At 38.5% G+C, this 17,475-nt stretch overlaps 1 protein-coding gene across 2 annotated transcripts in view; it reads right to left on the reverse strand.

Moving 5' to 3' along the window:
• The window catches only part of PPTC7 (protein phosphatase targeting COQ7), a 48,667-nt gene that overhangs the window by 15,676 nt on the left and 15,516 nt on the right, over nt 1–17,475 (reverse strand). For both annotated transcript variants that reach the window (XM_089894485.1, XM_022597755.3), the window contains exons 2-4: nt 9,201–9,380; nt 3,953–4,151; nt 517–640 (exon numbers count right to left, since the gene is read on the reverse strand). In XM_089894485.1, the coding sequence (XP_089750611.1) occupies nt 517–640; nt 3,953–4,151; nt 9,201–9,380 (503 nt within the window). The remainder of the gene's footprint in view (nt 1–516; nt 641–3,952; nt 4,152–9,200; nt 9,381–17,475) is intronic.

Genomic DNA, 17,475 nt, shown 5'->3' on the forward strand with positions numbered 1-17,475 from the left:
CAGACTGGTTTTCACTTCCTTCCACTCTCTGTATGGGCCAAATCTGAACAGTTTCTTTACTGATGACAGCTCAGATCACATCAAGGCCCCTAGCTGCCTGCTGCCCTTGGCTGCTGCCTTGGCTGGCTCTGGTATGATGATTTCCTATCTTTCCCAGCCTGAACACCTGCTGAGTTTGCTAGGAGAATAAAAAGTGAAAAAGACAACCAGCAACTAACACCATTAAATACCATTAAAATACCATTAAAAACACAAACAAGAAATCGCCCATCTGGACTTTTCCTACCTTTACCACCCTACTAAATAAAGGATGAGAAGCCTCTTTTCCCCTCAAGTTCTCCAACTGTGAATATTTCTATCTACAACTGTTTCAAAGATTAGAACCATTTTTATTTTCCTAAATTCACAAAATAGTCCTTTCCAAAACTACAAAAAGAGATAATGCAATTGAATTAATAAAAATCAGCTGCCCAGAGAGGGTCACTGTTTCCAAAGGCCAACCTTTGAATTAATTACCTTTAACTTTTTTAGCTCCTGAAGGATCATATAATCAGGCATGTTGTCAAAGAGTCCATCTGTCGCCGTCAGGATAATGTCTCCTAACTGGACATCAAAAGATGTGCTATCAGCGGCGTCCGGGCTGTGACAAGGACAGCGTAGGGACAAAGTTAACAGAGCCTTTTAGAGATAACTGTTAAAAGTTTCCAATGGGAATAATGCTACAATGTAATGAGGCTTTAAGGAAAACTAATATATAGTAGCAGTCAATAATAAAAACCACCGTTCTGCAATTTCTAACCTTGAAAAAAATTAACTGAAAACTCTGATACAAATATTTCAAACGCTTAACTAAAACTATCAAGTAAAACTGAGTTTGATGATTAGTCTCATGTGGTTTAAAAGGCGGAAGGGTTCTTTTCTGAGTCAGACACTAAAATGCCTCTAAAATCCTGGTGGAAATGAGTCTTTGTTTCCTAATTCTTTAGAGCCAAATTCCATCCTCTCTTATTCACTTTCCACTAATCAGTTTCCCTGCAGGCTTGAATTTGGCTCTCAGGAGGCTGTGTTATAGTGGAATAACTGAGCACTATGGAGGACAGCATGCAAATCCTATAAGAATTAATTCATATGAAATACCTGCAATGGTATTTCTTACTATAATACTAGTAATTACTAGTATATTACCAGTAATACCAAATTAGTATTACTAAGTCATACTTACTCTGGTAGAGTAAGGACTGTGTGTCTCCCAGGGTTTACAAAGTGCTCATCATGTACAGGTTACTTATTTATTAGTGTGCCTGGCACACAGTAGGTCTTCAAGTAATATCTAATGAATGGAAGAAACAAAGTAACTGACGCTCCAAATTGGGGAAAAACTCATTACTATATTGTTAATGAAGAGAAGAAGGTACTTTGTGTGTGTGTGTGTATGTGTGTGTGTGTGTGAGAGAGAGAGAGAGAGAGAGGAGAGAGAGAGAGAAGAGAGAGAGGAGAGAGAGAGAGAGAGAGAGAGAGAGAGAGAGAGAGAGAGAGAGAGAGAGAGAGGCGCTTCTATATGCAGAGAATAAATCTGGCAGTGGCTGCCTCTGAGGACAGAATGTGTGGATGGGGTAGGGACAGAAGCTTGATTTTTCACTACATCTTTTTGTGTAAAACTTTTAAAAAGATATAACAAAACAGATATAAGAATGGGGGGTGGGGGGAACCACAGGTGGGGAGAAGAGAAAATATATTCAAAGAGTTTAATGGTCCCCTCAGAGGCTGGTTCTCAGCCATTTCCAAAGGCCAGCTCCACTGCTTCCAAGCCTCCAAGGTGAGGAAAAGGTGAGATATCTGATAATCTACCTTCACTTGTAATTAGGGAACAAGAGCCAGGAAAAAATTCATACACTGACCCAGAATATGGAGACAGAATCAAAGCACCCTAAGCTTGATTAAAAACAAAAAAAAAAAACAAAGAAAAAACTTGTGTAAGTGACATGTTATAAAATTTGCAAAAAGAAAACATAAAAACAAACAGCCCACCCATGCCTGCTGGGGATTTACGCAAAGCGCATTGAGGAAATTTCTAGTTTGTCTTCTCTTGACTGAGGAAAGCAGCAGCACATCTAGAAGTTCTGTGACGGGCTTTTGGCAAGGAACAAATTAGCTTTCGCTTACACAGTTATACAGTAAACATTTTGTAAGAACAGCTACTAAAGGAAATCTGTAAGTTAAGCTTAAAATAATATTTTATAGATAAGAGGGACTAATAACTAAGGAGATAACATGCAGCTGGGAAACAAAAAAGACCAAAAAATAAGAAAATTAAAAAAAGACTGTAAAACTGGTAGAAACCAGGTCGATTTCTTCCGTGGAATAAAGAGAAACAATACAAGACATTTCACATTTGCTCAGTCTTTGGAAACTAATCAGATTCTAGAAGTTTAGATTAATGACCAGGTTGGCACGGAAGTTCTATTTTATGCTGAGGTTTTTCTTTCCCCAGGAGTGTCCTTTGCTATTCTGTCTGTGAGAGACTCGCTGCCATTGGACAGATCGTCCTCTTCTCCCAACACTCCCACCCATGAGCTTGGTGTTTCGCCAGCTGCAGTTTTGCCCATTTTGATTGAACATACTGTGCTGCTGGAAACTTTTGACTGCACTGAAACACGAGCTGAAATCACATGCTAGCATGCTGCCTCTGGGCTCCAGGGGTAGCAACCTCCACCTCACTGGCAGGCCAGGCCAAGTGCTGTCCTGACCAGACTGTCCCAAAGATAGCGTGTGAGGTACAGCAGGGCCGCTCTAGCACTCAGAAGCCAAAACAACAAGGATCAAGTAAAGGAAAATTAAAGCACTGTTCTCCAAAAACTGTTAGCTGAACTTGACATCTACGAACGCCTTGGGGTTCTGAGTTCTCCCCACTCCAACAGGGCTAATATTGATGTGCATTACAGCCAACTGAAGAAGGGCCTATAATCAAATTTTCTTCCAATTATAGTAATCTGCCTTAATCTGAAAGTAAAAAACTGCTTCCCTCTCTCTAGGAGTCAGCAATAGACTTCAGATGGGTAATACTGTACTTAATTATACAGTATGCTCATTCCAGTTTAAAAGATGGCAGTAATCATCATTTTATCTTAGTTTGGACTTAAGATTTGGCCCAATAAGAACTATTAAGTAGAGACAATAGGCACTTGCTAGAATGCTTCTACTTTTACAAAAGGTTCATTACCCATTTAACCACATTTATGAATTGCCAACAATGTTTGTGTCAAGCCCTGTAAGGCTGTTAAAGGCAGTGAAATCTGAGACTGTTTTAGTGTTACTCTGTACTCTGATCTTAGAAAAGATAAACTGTAAAAGTTGATTCAAAAAAGTCCTGATTTTCCTGGAAAGTTCTTGACAATTTAAAAATGAACTGAGAGAAGGTATCAGAAGAAAAAAAGAACAGAACACATCAAGAGCACCATCAGACCACCTGAGTCCATTTCCTGAAAGTTAATTTTGCCTGACAAGTTTTGCAGGGACTGCAAGTTCTATTTGATGCATATTATAGGAGGCCCTGAGAATCAGGAAGTTATTCTGATAAATAAAGCAGATGTCTGTCTGCATTTTTCCCTAATAACGTATGCAAAATCTTGTATAGGCAATGGCACAGACAAACAATGACTCATTTCTCCAGCACAATTTAACAAATACAACTGTATGTACCATGTGGTCTTGGTATGAAAAACTGATATTCTGTAAGCCTGAAATAGTATTTTCATAGTCTTGTCAAATTATCAGGTGTTTATCAGAATTCAACTTGGCTGAAATATCAAGTTCAAGCACAGTATCTTTCGATGTCAGACTAAAAGGTCCTCAGTGTGCCTTCTTTTCTCACATGAGAATGGAAAATGCCTATCTCCAACACTGTAGTTAAGGGGAATGGGAAGGAACCTGTTGGTGAGAATGGGGAGATTACCTGTCACTCAAGACGACTCCCTCGGCTTCAGGGGGTGCGATTGAGAGCTGGAACGGAGTGTTGAAGTAATGCTGCTGTTCATCTGATCGGTGTACAACTTCACCACCTCTGACAACCAGAAAGCCTGAGTCGCCCAGGTTTGCTGTGTGCAAGCGGTGGCTAGTTCTGTCCAGCACCACGATGCAGGCAGTACTGCTACCTAGAAACAAAAATGATCTCCATTTATTTTCTCTTTCTAGGCTGTCTCTGCATACACATTTTTATCATATCGCCCCAAAGAGCAACATGCCGTAATTTGAATCTCCTTTGCCTAAACAGGACCTTTCTTAGTTATGGCTCCATATCAATGTCCGTAGTAACCTGATGAGGATCAACGTGACGGGGAAAGAAAACAGGATTTATACTATGCATAGTTACGTGGGCCAGTGATGACTTGGATTCTTCCACTTGCAGAGATAGGAAACAATAAAAATGGCTGTTATTTAACCACATTATTTCAATAGTGCTATAATCTATCTCAAATGCTCAAAAGGATGTTGTTGAGATATTAAGTTTTAATACTTAAAATGCCAGAAGGAGCATGTTACGTTTCCAAGACATTTCTCATTAGTCATAGGCAGAAAGCCTTCTCTGTGAAATTCACTAACATTTAAGACAAGGCACATAACTACAATTTTAAACAGAATTTCCATCTGCTGAGGTCATGAAGAACTTTTACTGAAGACTGACTCACTATGAAGTAACAAGACCAATTTTCCCAGGTAGCTTGTGGAATCAACCTGTTCACTTTACAGAGACTACCTGTTCAGAGAGAAGAGACCACATTCCAAGCAGAAGCTTCTGTGTACCTTTGCAGCACACAGCTCACATGACCTTCCCCACACTGAGGCTGATAGTACAATTAGTGAAAGTGCTTTCAAGTGCTAAAATTTCAACCTATACCCTGAAATACGTGCATATCCTTTGATCTAGCAGTTCTACTGTGAGGATTTATCCTAACAAAATAATGCAAGTGTTAGCTATTTGATAGCCACTAAAATTGTGTGAGAGAAATATATCTGAAAATTAAAGATAATTTAAGTGAAACAAGTGACTATTTTGCCAGAAAAATGGCAAAATAGAAAAATGAGCAGTTTACCAAGAAATAAATGTAAATGGTCTGTAAATATATTTCTAAAAAATGATCACTGCACTAGTGTAGGAAACATGGTCACTCTCATTTCACAGTGGTAAGAGAGTAGAACTAAATAACTTTTCTAAAGGACAATATTGCCCTGAAATATGTGCATATCCTTTGATCTAGCAATTCTACTGTGAGGATTTATCATAAGAAAATAATTAGAGATGCAAACAAGACTTAAGTACAAAAACACTGCATAAGATCACAAAGAACTGGTAACAACCTCAACATCTAAAATTAAGGGACTGGGGACCTCCCTGGTGGCACGGTGGTTAAGAATCCGCCTGCCAATGCAGGGGACACGGGTTAAAGCCCTGGTCCGGGAAGATCCCACATGCCGCGGAGTAACTAAGCCTGTGCACCACAACTACTGAGCCTGCGCTCTACAGCCCGTGAGCCACAATTACTGAGCCTGCCTGCCACAACTACTGAAACCCGCGTGCCTAGAGCCCATGCTCCACAACAAGAGAAGCCCGCACACCACAATGAAGAGTAGCCCCCGCTCGCCGCAACTAGAGAAAGCCCGTGTGCAGCAACGAAGACCCAATGCAGCCAAAAATAAATAAATTAAATAAATAAATTTAAAATAATAAAATTGGGCTTCCCTGGTGGCGCAGTGGTTGAGAGTCCACCTGCCGATGCAGGGGACACGGGTTCGTGCCCCGGTCTGGGAAGATTCCCACATGCCGTGGGAATCTCAGCTCAGCGGCCATGGGCCCATGAGCCATGGCCGCTGAGCCTGCGCGTCCGGAGCCTATGCTCTGCAACGGAAGAGGCCACAACAGTGAGAGGCCCATGTACCGCATAAAAAAAAAAAAAGGCAAAAAGAAACAAAATAAACAGGTTGTGGAACCAGCTGTGTTAAATCCCAGTGCTCTATGATTTTCTAGCCACATGACATGACCGTGGGCAAACCACTTATTCTCTCTAGGCCTCAGTTTCTTCCTAACAAAATGAGGAACAAAAATGCCTACAAATCTACCTCACTGGAGCTATTGTGAGCACACAGTAGATTCAATTCCTGTTGTTATTATTCTATGGGCAAAGAAAAAAAGCCAGGGAGTATAATCACTGAAAAATTAACAGTTTTCTTAGTGGATTATAGGTAATTTAATTTTTGTTATTAATTTTTCCTTAGTGAAAATGTGTAACTTAATTTAAAAACACTTAAATATAATCATTTGTGTCACTGTAATGTTCAGAAATTCTGTTTCCTTGTTATCTACAGTATATGCATGTATATAAACTTGACGCTTTAATGCTAAGCTATCTAGTCCCTACCCATTGTCAAAGAAAAGAAAAACATGGGTATTGTAACTAACTGGCCATGCTGTCAGAGAACCTACTCCATAGCTTATATTAGAGCTAAAATCACCAATTACCCTTCCTTCCTAACTCAATGCACAGAAACTCCAATCATTTACGTCATTAATAGAATCACCACACAAAAGATCTTCTGAAAGCTGATGGAATTAATTTAACTGAGAACAAAAAAATGACAGATGAGTAGCACAGCCTTGAAAACTGTGCTGCAGGAAGGACTCACATTGACTCATTATCACTCACTGACAAATCCAGGCTATCATTTTGCTACCCTTGTGGCAGTAACCCACTGCGTTAGAATCAAAATGGTCCTCATGAGTGATAGACAGAGCTTTAATATGCAAAGCAGCACCAACGAAGGGAAGCTCAGCCTTACAGAATCATCTGGGCTCATAGTGTGTAAACTCCTCTGCCTCTTCAAATTACTGATGCGTACAGCGGCTCAGGCCCTGGTAGCCTAATACTGGGAGAAGAGCTCACCATTCTTACGTGTTTGGAGAGGAACAAACTGGCAAAGAAGAAAAGAGTGCTAAGAACAACAGTGTTGAATGTTCTGACGACTGAGCAATCCAGACAGGTCCCTGAGCAAATCCCTCACGCTAACATGGAAGTATTTTTATCACCTGGCCCTTACTCTGTAAACTACCACTAAGCCTTTTGTGCAGCAAAGAAAGAAAGGGATAGCCTTACTGGGATTAACCCCTCAAATTCTTAAGATATGTTGGCTTCATAAGACCTAAATCCACTTAAGGGTTTCTGAAGAAATAATATGTCAACAATTAGCCTGTGATGCCAACCCAGATCTAAAAGCAGCTAGAAATTCTCAAGAAATAAGTGGTTACAGCTATCAGCTTGCCCTTTATATTGGAATTATGTTATAGGCTTTTTAGCAATGGCAGAATTTTTAAAAAAAGGATCACCTAATCTTATAAAATTATTACTTGCAAGTATAGCTGAGGTTCAGTAAAACTCAGCAGCCTGTCTTTGCCAAAATATGCTTGAGTTTTAGTTACAAATAGCTTAGAGATGTGTAGATAAGGTAAGAGAGAAGTGTATATGTATCAAACATGGTAACGAAGGATTATTTCACTGTGTTTTTTAGGAGAAAGAGGTAGTCATAATATTCAGTGCAAGAAAAACTCTTATATGTCCTTAAATTTATTTTATTAAGCTCTCCCAGTTACATGAAGGTGAATAGGGGAAAAAGTAGGAACAAGGAAGAAATACAGCAAAAAACAAAGCTTTCAAAGTACAAAATCAGGATAGGTGTTACAGGTTTTAACAGGTTATTCCAAGTCACAGTAATTTAGTAAATGCACTGTGGGGTACAGGGTGGGGTGGTGTTGGCAGAAGACTCAGGCCCCTGGTATCCCTGTCTACAGGTTCTTTTGTTAGATGGCACCCTGCAATGTTCTCTTTTCCCTCAACATGTTTCTGAGTATTGCAAGAAGCTTTAAGTCATTGCTTTTCATAAAAAAGATTTATCCAGTTAACATATGAAATAAGGGGTCAGAGGTTAAGTGGTTTGCCCAAAGTCATACGGCAAGTTTACAGAGATGAAATAGAATATAGGATGTTTCACGGTATCAGGCAAGCTCAAGATTGCATGCCCAAAACAGCAAATTAAGACAAACCAGTATATTGAAACTTCTAGACAAGCTTTCTCTTCAGTTAGAAGGAGAACAAGCTAGTTAATCACAGCACAGAGAAGACAGAAGATGGTAGCATGATGAAAAGTACCCCTTCTTACAAAGGTTTTAAATTGAAGGCAAAATTCTACAACATGGAGATCTCTGTTAACATTGAACATTGAGGGCTGATTTTAAATGTGCATGGTGATTGGGAGGGAGGCCTTCTAGTAACCAGAAAGATGCTGGCAGTTAGCAGAAACTTAATAACACCCTTTCTGAGAGCCTGCTTAGAAGGCTTGGGTAAGTCCCCAAGAAACCATTTAACAAACAAATGTAGAAGCTTAGCCAAAGGATGCTCCATTAGCATACCAGAAAACAAACACTGGGTATTAGTAAATTTTCTAATACAAGATTAACAGGGATCTACACAGACTAAATGTTAACTGCTAGTAGCTGGGGAGCCAATTTGCAACCTGAACTCCTCACAGGTAATCAACTGAGTTTTACATGCTGGACCTATCCCCTTTCTTCCTGCCTGGGAGAGAATCACTATCCCAATTATACAACCACTTGCTTTTCTTTCTTCTTTTATCATATTTTAGAATCCCTAAACAATACAGTTTTACTTGTTTATGTTTCTGAATTTGAAATATATGGAATCAGACTGTTAGGTGATATTCTGCAATGTCCTCTTTTCCCTCAACAACATGTTCCTGAGTACTGCATGCAACCTTAACTCGTTCCTTTTCAAAATGCGTTTTTCTACTATAAATGGGCTTTTAGGTTGTTCCCAGTTTTCTGCTATTATAAATAATGTTACTATGAACATTCTTGTACCTATGTTTTGATACACAGATGTGCAAGAGTTTCTCTAGTCCAGGGTAAAGACCCAGAAGTGGAACTTTATTCTGTAATTCTAAACTGTTTTCCAAAGTGGTTGTATCTATTTCAAGCAGTATTATGTATTCTGGTGTTGCCCACAGCTTCTCCATCAAATTGCTTAATAGGAAGAGCCTCAGAAAAAGAGCTGGGCTGGTAAGTGATTTTCTTGGTTTTGTTGTTAACCATCTCCTGGGCTTCTTTAGAGAGGAAAACGCATAGGATATCTACTTACCAAGCAAAGGTACTTTATTTTGCAGCAACTCACAGTAGCTTGTGGTGAGGATTCCAATGGGATTACTTGGGACGAACCGTCCTTCTTTCACTAACCGTTCACATGTCCGCATTAAAGTCCCTGAGAACTGAGACGGATCAACTCCATAGTCTCTCCATCCTCCTACACCATCTGCGACCCCTAAAAAAAGAAATTTACATTCAAAGGATATTCTTACCAACGTCTCAGGAATTCTTACCCCCGTTTTCCTAATACTAATTTTACTACATACTAGTACATCTATTTACCCTGAAATTCAGAATAAAAAGTGCTCAGGTTTAATGTATTAAACACTAATACTCCTAAGCCACATTCTCTAGTTAGAATCTGATCTTTCATATATTGATGAATAAACACGTGAGCTACCACAGGGTGGCATTGCCTCCCAGCCAAGAGTTCGATTTCAGCAGGATTTTCATCTTTGTACAGAAGTATTTGTGTTATTAATCTTTGTTGTATTTTATAGGAATGAAAATGGATTTTTTTTAAAAAGTGCTGATGCTAGTGAGAATACAACTGAGCCAGAGCTGTCCATCATTAAGAATACCGAAAGCAGCAAACTTTTAACTTCAAATATTGGTCAATAACTGTGAAAGAGAGAACAAAATTAAGAATACATCCCACCCCCTTTCCCTCCTCCCTCTGAGACAACCTCTATCCTGTACAGGGCCGCACTGCCCAGTATAACAGCCACTACCACACGTGGCTAGCAGGCACTAGAAATAGGGCAGATGCAAACTGAGAAGTGCTCTAAGTATAAAACACACACTGGATTTTTGAAAACTTGTTAGTATGAAAAAAAGGGTAAAATAGCTCATTAATTTTTATACTAATTACATGTTGAACTAATATTTTGGATATAATGTGCTAAAGAGAATACATTATTAAAATTAATGTGACCTGTTTCTTTTTATTTTTAATTAATGTGAATATTAGGAAATTTAAAATGACATGTGTGGCTCACATTATATTTCTATTAAACAGCACTAGTATAGAGATTTTTCACGGGTCCATAGAGCTGCTGATGAGTTCACAGTCTGCCTAAGACTCCTTTATCGAGAGGAAACTAGTGCTCAAGAAAAATTAGACATCAAAGTCAACACCATACCATCTCCTATTCAATCCCTTGCAACACCAAGCTAGTTGTTCAACATTAAAATCAATTTCTAAATTCAACAGTCTACTAAATTCAAAAACTGTGAGGTTGTTTATTTGAAATTCAAACTAAACTAAAATTCAAACTAAAATGTCAGATATATACATTATTAAAATTTTAAGTGACCACAAATGAAGCTTTCTGGAATGACAACTATAGTTGTTTTCAAAATAAAAGATCCGTGAACAAAAAAAAAAAAAAAAAGATCCGTGAACAAATGGGAGAGTTAAGCTTTTTACTTCATACTGTTTTGTATTATTAAAATTTTATTTTTATAATGAGCATGTATTGATTTTATGATAAAAATATTAATTAGGGAATTATATAATTTATATAATATATAATTTTTATAATTTTTAAGGCTATCTGAGCATGAAACATCCTCCCCACATACACATTTACATTTTTTCTTCCAGTTTTATTGAGATATAATTGACCTACAGCACTGTAAAAGTTTAAGGTGTACAGCATAATGATTTGACTTACAAACATCATGAAGTGATACCACAGTAAGTTTAGTGAACATCTATCATCTCATGTAGACACAAAATTAAATAGAAAAATATTTTTTTCCTTGTGATGACAACTCTTAGGATTTGCTCTCAACAACTTTCATATATAACACACAGCAGTGTTAATTACATTTATCATGTTGTACATTACATTCCTAGTACTTATTTATCTTATAACTGGAAGTTTGCTCCTTTTGACTGCCTTCATCCAATTCCCTTCCCGTATTCCTGCCTCTGGTAACCACAAACCTGATTTCTTTTCCTATGAGTTTGTTTTTAAGTATAATTGACCTATATTTACATTTTTTGTACATTCAACTTTCACACACACTTCAAAGAGCATATTTGATGCAAAAGTAGGAAAGTGCTTATATGTATCCCTGAAAAACTGGCTTAACATGAAATTAACACATTAAACTATTTTTCTGGTGATGGCACTTATCAAGCAGAAATGGAACACATCCTGAAAAAATAATAAGAAACAGAATTGGAAGACAGTAAAGAGGTTGACAAATAACTTACCACTACTGGAGAAGCAACTTTCCTCACCTTTTGTGACCAACCAATGGGCAAAATTTCCCTTTTTTTTTTTGGCCATGCTGCGCGCGTGTGGCATGTGGGATCTTAGTTCCCAGACCAGGGACTGAACCCATGCCCCCTGCAGTGGAAGCTCAGAGTCTTAACCACTGGACCGCCAGGGAAGTCCCAAGGCAAAATTTCACTTTAGGGCAATTCCAAATTAGCTGGTTAGATGATATGATGTCTGCGATTTGTTTCAAAATATTGGGGGGGGGTGACAAAAGAGTAGATGAAACAAGACTGGCCATGAATGGATAACTGAAGTTGAATAATGAGAGGTACATTCATCCCTCTACCTTGATGTATATTTGAAATTTTCCATTATATAAAATTTAAATAGTAATAATGATAAGAAGAAAGATCCTTCTGCCTGCTGTGTGGAGAGCAAAAGCAGAAAAGGGAATAAATCAGGAGACTGTCTCAGTAGCCCAGTTGTGAAATGATGGCAGTGCAGTTAGAGTGCAGGGATTTGGGATCCAGTGAAACAAAAAGACTCACAGGTACACTGAACGGGGTACAGTGACGGTGGGGGAAAGAGAAGCATCAGGGATGACTGAGGCCTACCCTCCCAGGAAGAGTATCATTTTTTGGTGCTTTTCAAGCAGCTGTAAGGATATCTAGAAATTCTTACAAAAATTTAAGGTAGTTTAATAGGAACTTCTTTTGAGGAATTCTTACGTCACCAGGGATAAGATTTTACCATGATTTAAATGCAACAATTTGTGTTAAAACACAGAATGCAATTATAGTCCTTGCAACTCCATCTGATGAATCATTCATTCTTCTCAAACTACAGTTTGCTTGAGGAAAGAATTTCTTAACCAGTTTCTGATCTAAGAGCCACAATTAACTTTAAATACAAACTGGTTTCATCTACAAATATCCTTCATAAGAAAACCATTAAAACCTGAGATAATGTTGAGAGCTGATCCCGGCACTCACTAAATAATCTGTCAGCAGGTTATAGGGTCTGACCTGGCACAGCCCTTCAACATTAATCAGATTTCTCCCAGAATAGAGGTAACCTTTCAGGCACCTGTCTGCTCTTATATGGGAAAAAGAACACAGGCAAAACTCCATTGGCCAAGACTCTTTAGGGGGGAAAAGAGATTCAAAAATCATATAAACTTTTCAATAAAGCTGTGTGAAAAAAGTCTTAGTATACATACATAATTTACTTACAAAGAACAAGTTATATAACAGGAAGAGTTATATTTTGGATTAGAACCAGGCTAAAACCAGAATAACCTACATTTGAAACCTAGTTTAATTCATATTAGGCAGTTATTTCTATAAGAAAATGAATATTTCCTCTCTTGCATAAGCAAAAGCTTCAATCCACAATGGAACAGTGGAACTGATCCAGATATAAAGGGAAATTTCATTCAGAGGTAAAGAAAACAACTGTTAAAGGAGAGATTGCTTCAGATCTCGAAGATATCAAACAACAATGGATAAGAATATCCCTAAGAGCAAATGGAGGCTACAGTGAATACTAGGAAACAGAAGCTGAGGGAGACATATCCTGCCTCCGGGAAGCTCACCTTCTAGTGGGTAGCTAGACTACTCACTCATGGGATCTAGACAAACGGCTCTCACAAATGCTACTACAGAAGAGTCAAGAGCAAGTGGTTAACGCTTATGGGGCACTGCGAGAATGGAGCAAGCTTTCACTAGGAAGTGGCATTCAGATCTGGCCCTGGAAGGTAAGTCAGATTTCCTCAGGCAGGGAAGAGTAATTAAAGGAAAAGAACGGCAAATTAGGTGTGGGTGGGGCTTGGGTGAGTGGGGAGAAGTTGAAATATGCAGGGCAGGGGCTGAAGCTGTGGGGTGCCCAAAATTGCAGTCCAAGAACTTTAAGCTTTATGCTATAGACCTGTGTTGTCCAATACAGGAGCCACTACCCACAGGTGGCTATTCAGTTTGAAATGTGGCTAGCATGGATTGAGATGTGCTGTTAAATGTAAAATACACTCTGGATTCCAAAAACGTAGTACCCCCGAGATTGTAAAATGTCTTAGTTTCATGTTGAACATACGTTTTAGATATACTGGGTTAAATAAATATATTAATTGAAATTAACACCATCTGTTTCATTTTACTTTTTTAAATGTGGCTACTAGAAAATTTAAGATTACATATACAGTTTACAGTATATTTCTACTGAAGAGCAATGCTCTAGACAATAAAGAGTCACAAGGTTTCTGGGTACAAGTGATATAATCCAATCTATATTTTAGAAAAATAATCCTGACAGCAGTGGACAGAACGGGTTCAGAGAGGTAAGAGGTCAAGCATCAGCTGCAAGATTTTAGGTTAGAGGTAATGAGAAAAGTAGAATAGACAAGCACTGGAAATACAAAGGACATAAAGACAAGACGGCTCTCCATCAATACATTTTATATCAATAGGTTTCTGGATTTCAGGAATGAATATTGATTAGATGATTCCCCAGTTAGGAGGGGCTGAAAATGCCTTTAGAAGATACTGACTTCTGTCTCAGGTATGCTGAGTTTCAGGCACCGGTAGGGCATTTTTGTGGAAATGTTCTGTATGAAGTCAGGAACTAAGAGTCTGCACTGGGGAAGGCAATCAGGGCCAGTTCTTTGACAAAGGTCCAGTACTGACACCACAGAATGGACTGGATGCTCAGGGAGTATAGAGTAAAAAGTTTAAGGACTTAAGGGGGATCTTATCTTAGGAACGAGAATTCCTGGCCAAACAGCTCACTTGCGATTTGCATCTTACTTCAGGCATCAAATTACAAACATAGATATAACTGATTAAGTTTAGGAAACAGTCAAGTAATACAATTTGTCAGAATGATATAATTTCTTTAGCGGTAAAGAGAGGTGAAGTTGAAAAGGTGGACTGAACTGGAAAGGCTTTGAATGCCAAGATAAAGAGTTTGCACCAATATAGAAGCTATTTCATTTAACTCACTGTAATCACCTTATGTCTCCATTAATAACATTCTGTCAGCACACGTCTAGCTTAAGTGTTTCCTTTGACCTAAAATCCAATTAAAACCATTATTAGATTAAGATAATGGTTACATATCTGAAATAGCTGAGCAAAAAGCTGAGAAGAGACTATAGGGCACAGAAAATTCCTTTAGTTGTACCATTTACAACTGAAAATGTCAAGTTTTATGAAGTGGGAAATAGCCAACTAGAAAATATTTATATTTATGATTTTTATAAAATATTTTGCTAAGTTTTCTGTAGATTGCTTTTCTAAAGTAAAGAGTTAAGAGAGAAGGAGAAAGAGTAATTCTGGTGTTATCTCCCATCATTTAAATATATTTTTTTATAGGAAGAAAATTCTTAGAGTAACAATTTTCATTTTTCTGATTAATACTTTTTTGTCTTTGCCTTAGTTATAATCATATAAAAACAAAACTTTGATGTACTTGAAAAAAAAACACTTAGCTTGTTATTAATGCAGAATTTTACTTAATAGCTTTATTCTAACCAGAAAATTCAAGGAAAAAAGATTTGGTAAGTAAGCTGAAATTGTGGAAGCTTAAAAATCCTCCTTCCAACTGCATTCGGCCACCTAACTGTGTAGCTGGCAAAAGGCTCACCTTGAAAAAGATTTTGAACTAAGCGATCATCAGCCTGAGTCTCTCCATCATTATCCATTATCAGCCATCAGCATGAGGCTGCCGTTCTTCTTAAACTCTTCTTACTACACTCATCTTCAGATTGACATGCAATTAGTTACAAGACATTTTCCAGAAGAAAGTGATACCAAAAAAATAAATACTAAATTTCAATTTTAATATAAGCATCAGTGAAGAAAAATAGGTAATTTGATTTTATCCAATAGCTCTGGCAGAATTTCAAATACTAAGTAGTACCCAAAGGTAATATAGAGCTTTATTCCTTGCATCTTTGATGATCTCGAAGCATTTTACATTGAGCCTCATACTCTCTCTAATGAAGTAAGACGGTTCTACAGGGATTGTTTTTCCATCAGTGAAACACATCTCCTATCTACTAGGATGGGTACCTGATAGTGAACTGAAACTCCAGAGGAGAAATTGAGTAAGAATCTGGCTGGATCACAAGAGTTGAATAATAAAAGTAGCAGGAGACCCTCTGTACTCAAGGGATAAGGATATCTGGTTTTACACTTTCTGCAGCGAGCACTCATCTGACAGGGAACTGGTTAGGCAGTATCTATTGCAGTGCTACAGCCGGCTTCTTTTCAGATGCCAAGGCTCTTCTTCAAATACTATAGTCTAGTGGTCTCAAAGCCAACCTTATTTGTCTAGGGGCATCACAACATGAAGCATTATAACTAAAGAAAAATGAGATCAGAGTATAAACTCAATTTCTATCAAATGGAACAGATCACACTTGTATCAACAATTCTGAAGCCTCAACTATTTGGGCATTAAAAACACTCCCCTGCGCAAAAAAAAAAAAACAAAAAAACACTCCCCTGTGATTCAGGACTGTGAGATGCTTCTGCAGACAATCATCCCAACGGGAACAAAAAGAAGGATTACTGGAAAAATGTATTCAAAAGTTGATTTATTCAGAAAAGTACAATTTGCTTTGACTAACACTACTTTCAGTTCTCTAGAGGTGAAATTATATAGATTATCACGTTCTTCCTGCTTTAACAAGTGATATATTCCCTTTGCAAGAAGTTTCCCCAAAATAACCACTACACATTAGTCCCAATGAAACCTGCATCTTCTAATTCTCCAGATACCAAGTCTACGTCAAGAACTCAAGATCTTGGGCTTCGCTGGTGGTGCAGTGGTTCGGAATCTGCCTGCCGATGCGGGGGACATGGGTTCGAGCCCTGGTCCGGGAGATCCCACATGCCACAGAGCAACAAAGCCCATGCGCCACAACTGCTGAGCCTGCGCTCTAGAGCCTGTGAGCCACAACTACTGAAGCCTGCGTGCCTAGAGCCCGTGCTCTGCAACAAGAGAAGCCACAGCAATGAGAAGCCCACCCACCACAATGAAGAGTAGTCCCCACTCGCCGCAACTAGAGAAAGCCCGTGCACAGCAACAAAGACACAATGCAGCCAAAAATAAATAAATAAAATAAACATTAAAAAAAGAACTCAAGATCTCTAAGCAGAACAGCTAACTCAAAGCTGAGGCAATAAAGCTGAAAGGATGGAAGGAAGAAAGGTTCAACCCTATGACAAAATGTATAAAAAGGGACACTTATAAGCAAAACTCAAATCCTGCTCAAGAAATAGTACTGTCCAGGGCTTCCCTGGTGGTGCAGTGGTTAAGAATCCGCCTGCCAATACAGGGGACACGGGTTCAAGCCCTGGCCCGGGAAGATCCCACATGCCGCAGAGCAACTAAGCCCGTGAGCCACAACTACTGAGCCTGCGCTCTAGAGCCCACACGCCACAACTACTGAGCCCACATGCTGCAACTACCAAAGCCCATGCACCTAGAGCCTGTGCTCCGCAACAAGAGAAGCCACTGCAATGAGAAGCCCATGAGCCACAACGAAGAGCAGCCCCCGCTCACCACAACTACAGAAAGCCGGCATGCAGCAACGAAGACTCAACGCATCCAAAAATAAATAAATAAAAGAAATAGTACTGTCCAGGACAGTTAATAAAACTCAAATACGGACTCAAAGCAGGAATAAATGTTCTATTTTATGTTTTAGAATTCTAAAGAAAATAACTATTCCTTTCTAGCTTAGTAAACCTGAAACTACTTAATAATTAATCAAATTAAAATGCACACACATACATATGCACATTTAAACCCATTGTCCAGAATATTTCATTAATTAGAGACGGTAATCTCCAGACTACTCTGGGTAGTAGAAGACGATTAGGAAATGATAGTGTGAAGGCAAAGAAACTCAGTCAACCTTTTTAAAAGAAAAATGGTCTTCCTCTAACTTCCTCTAGCTCTTCTGTTTAAATACCAAATATTTAATGTGGAATGATATGTTTTGACTTAACTGTGGCTGAGGACCTTGAGTATCTTATA

Source organism: Delphinapterus leucas, chromosome 14, assembly GCF_059928025.1.
Source record: "Delphinapterus leucas isolate spDelLeu-1000000601 "Yukka" chromosome 14, BTC_Dleu_Yukka2, whole genome shotgun sequence".
Classification (NCBI taxonomy): domain Eukaryota; kingdom Metazoa; phylum Chordata; class Mammalia; order Artiodactyla; family Monodontidae; genus Delphinapterus; species Delphinapterus leucas.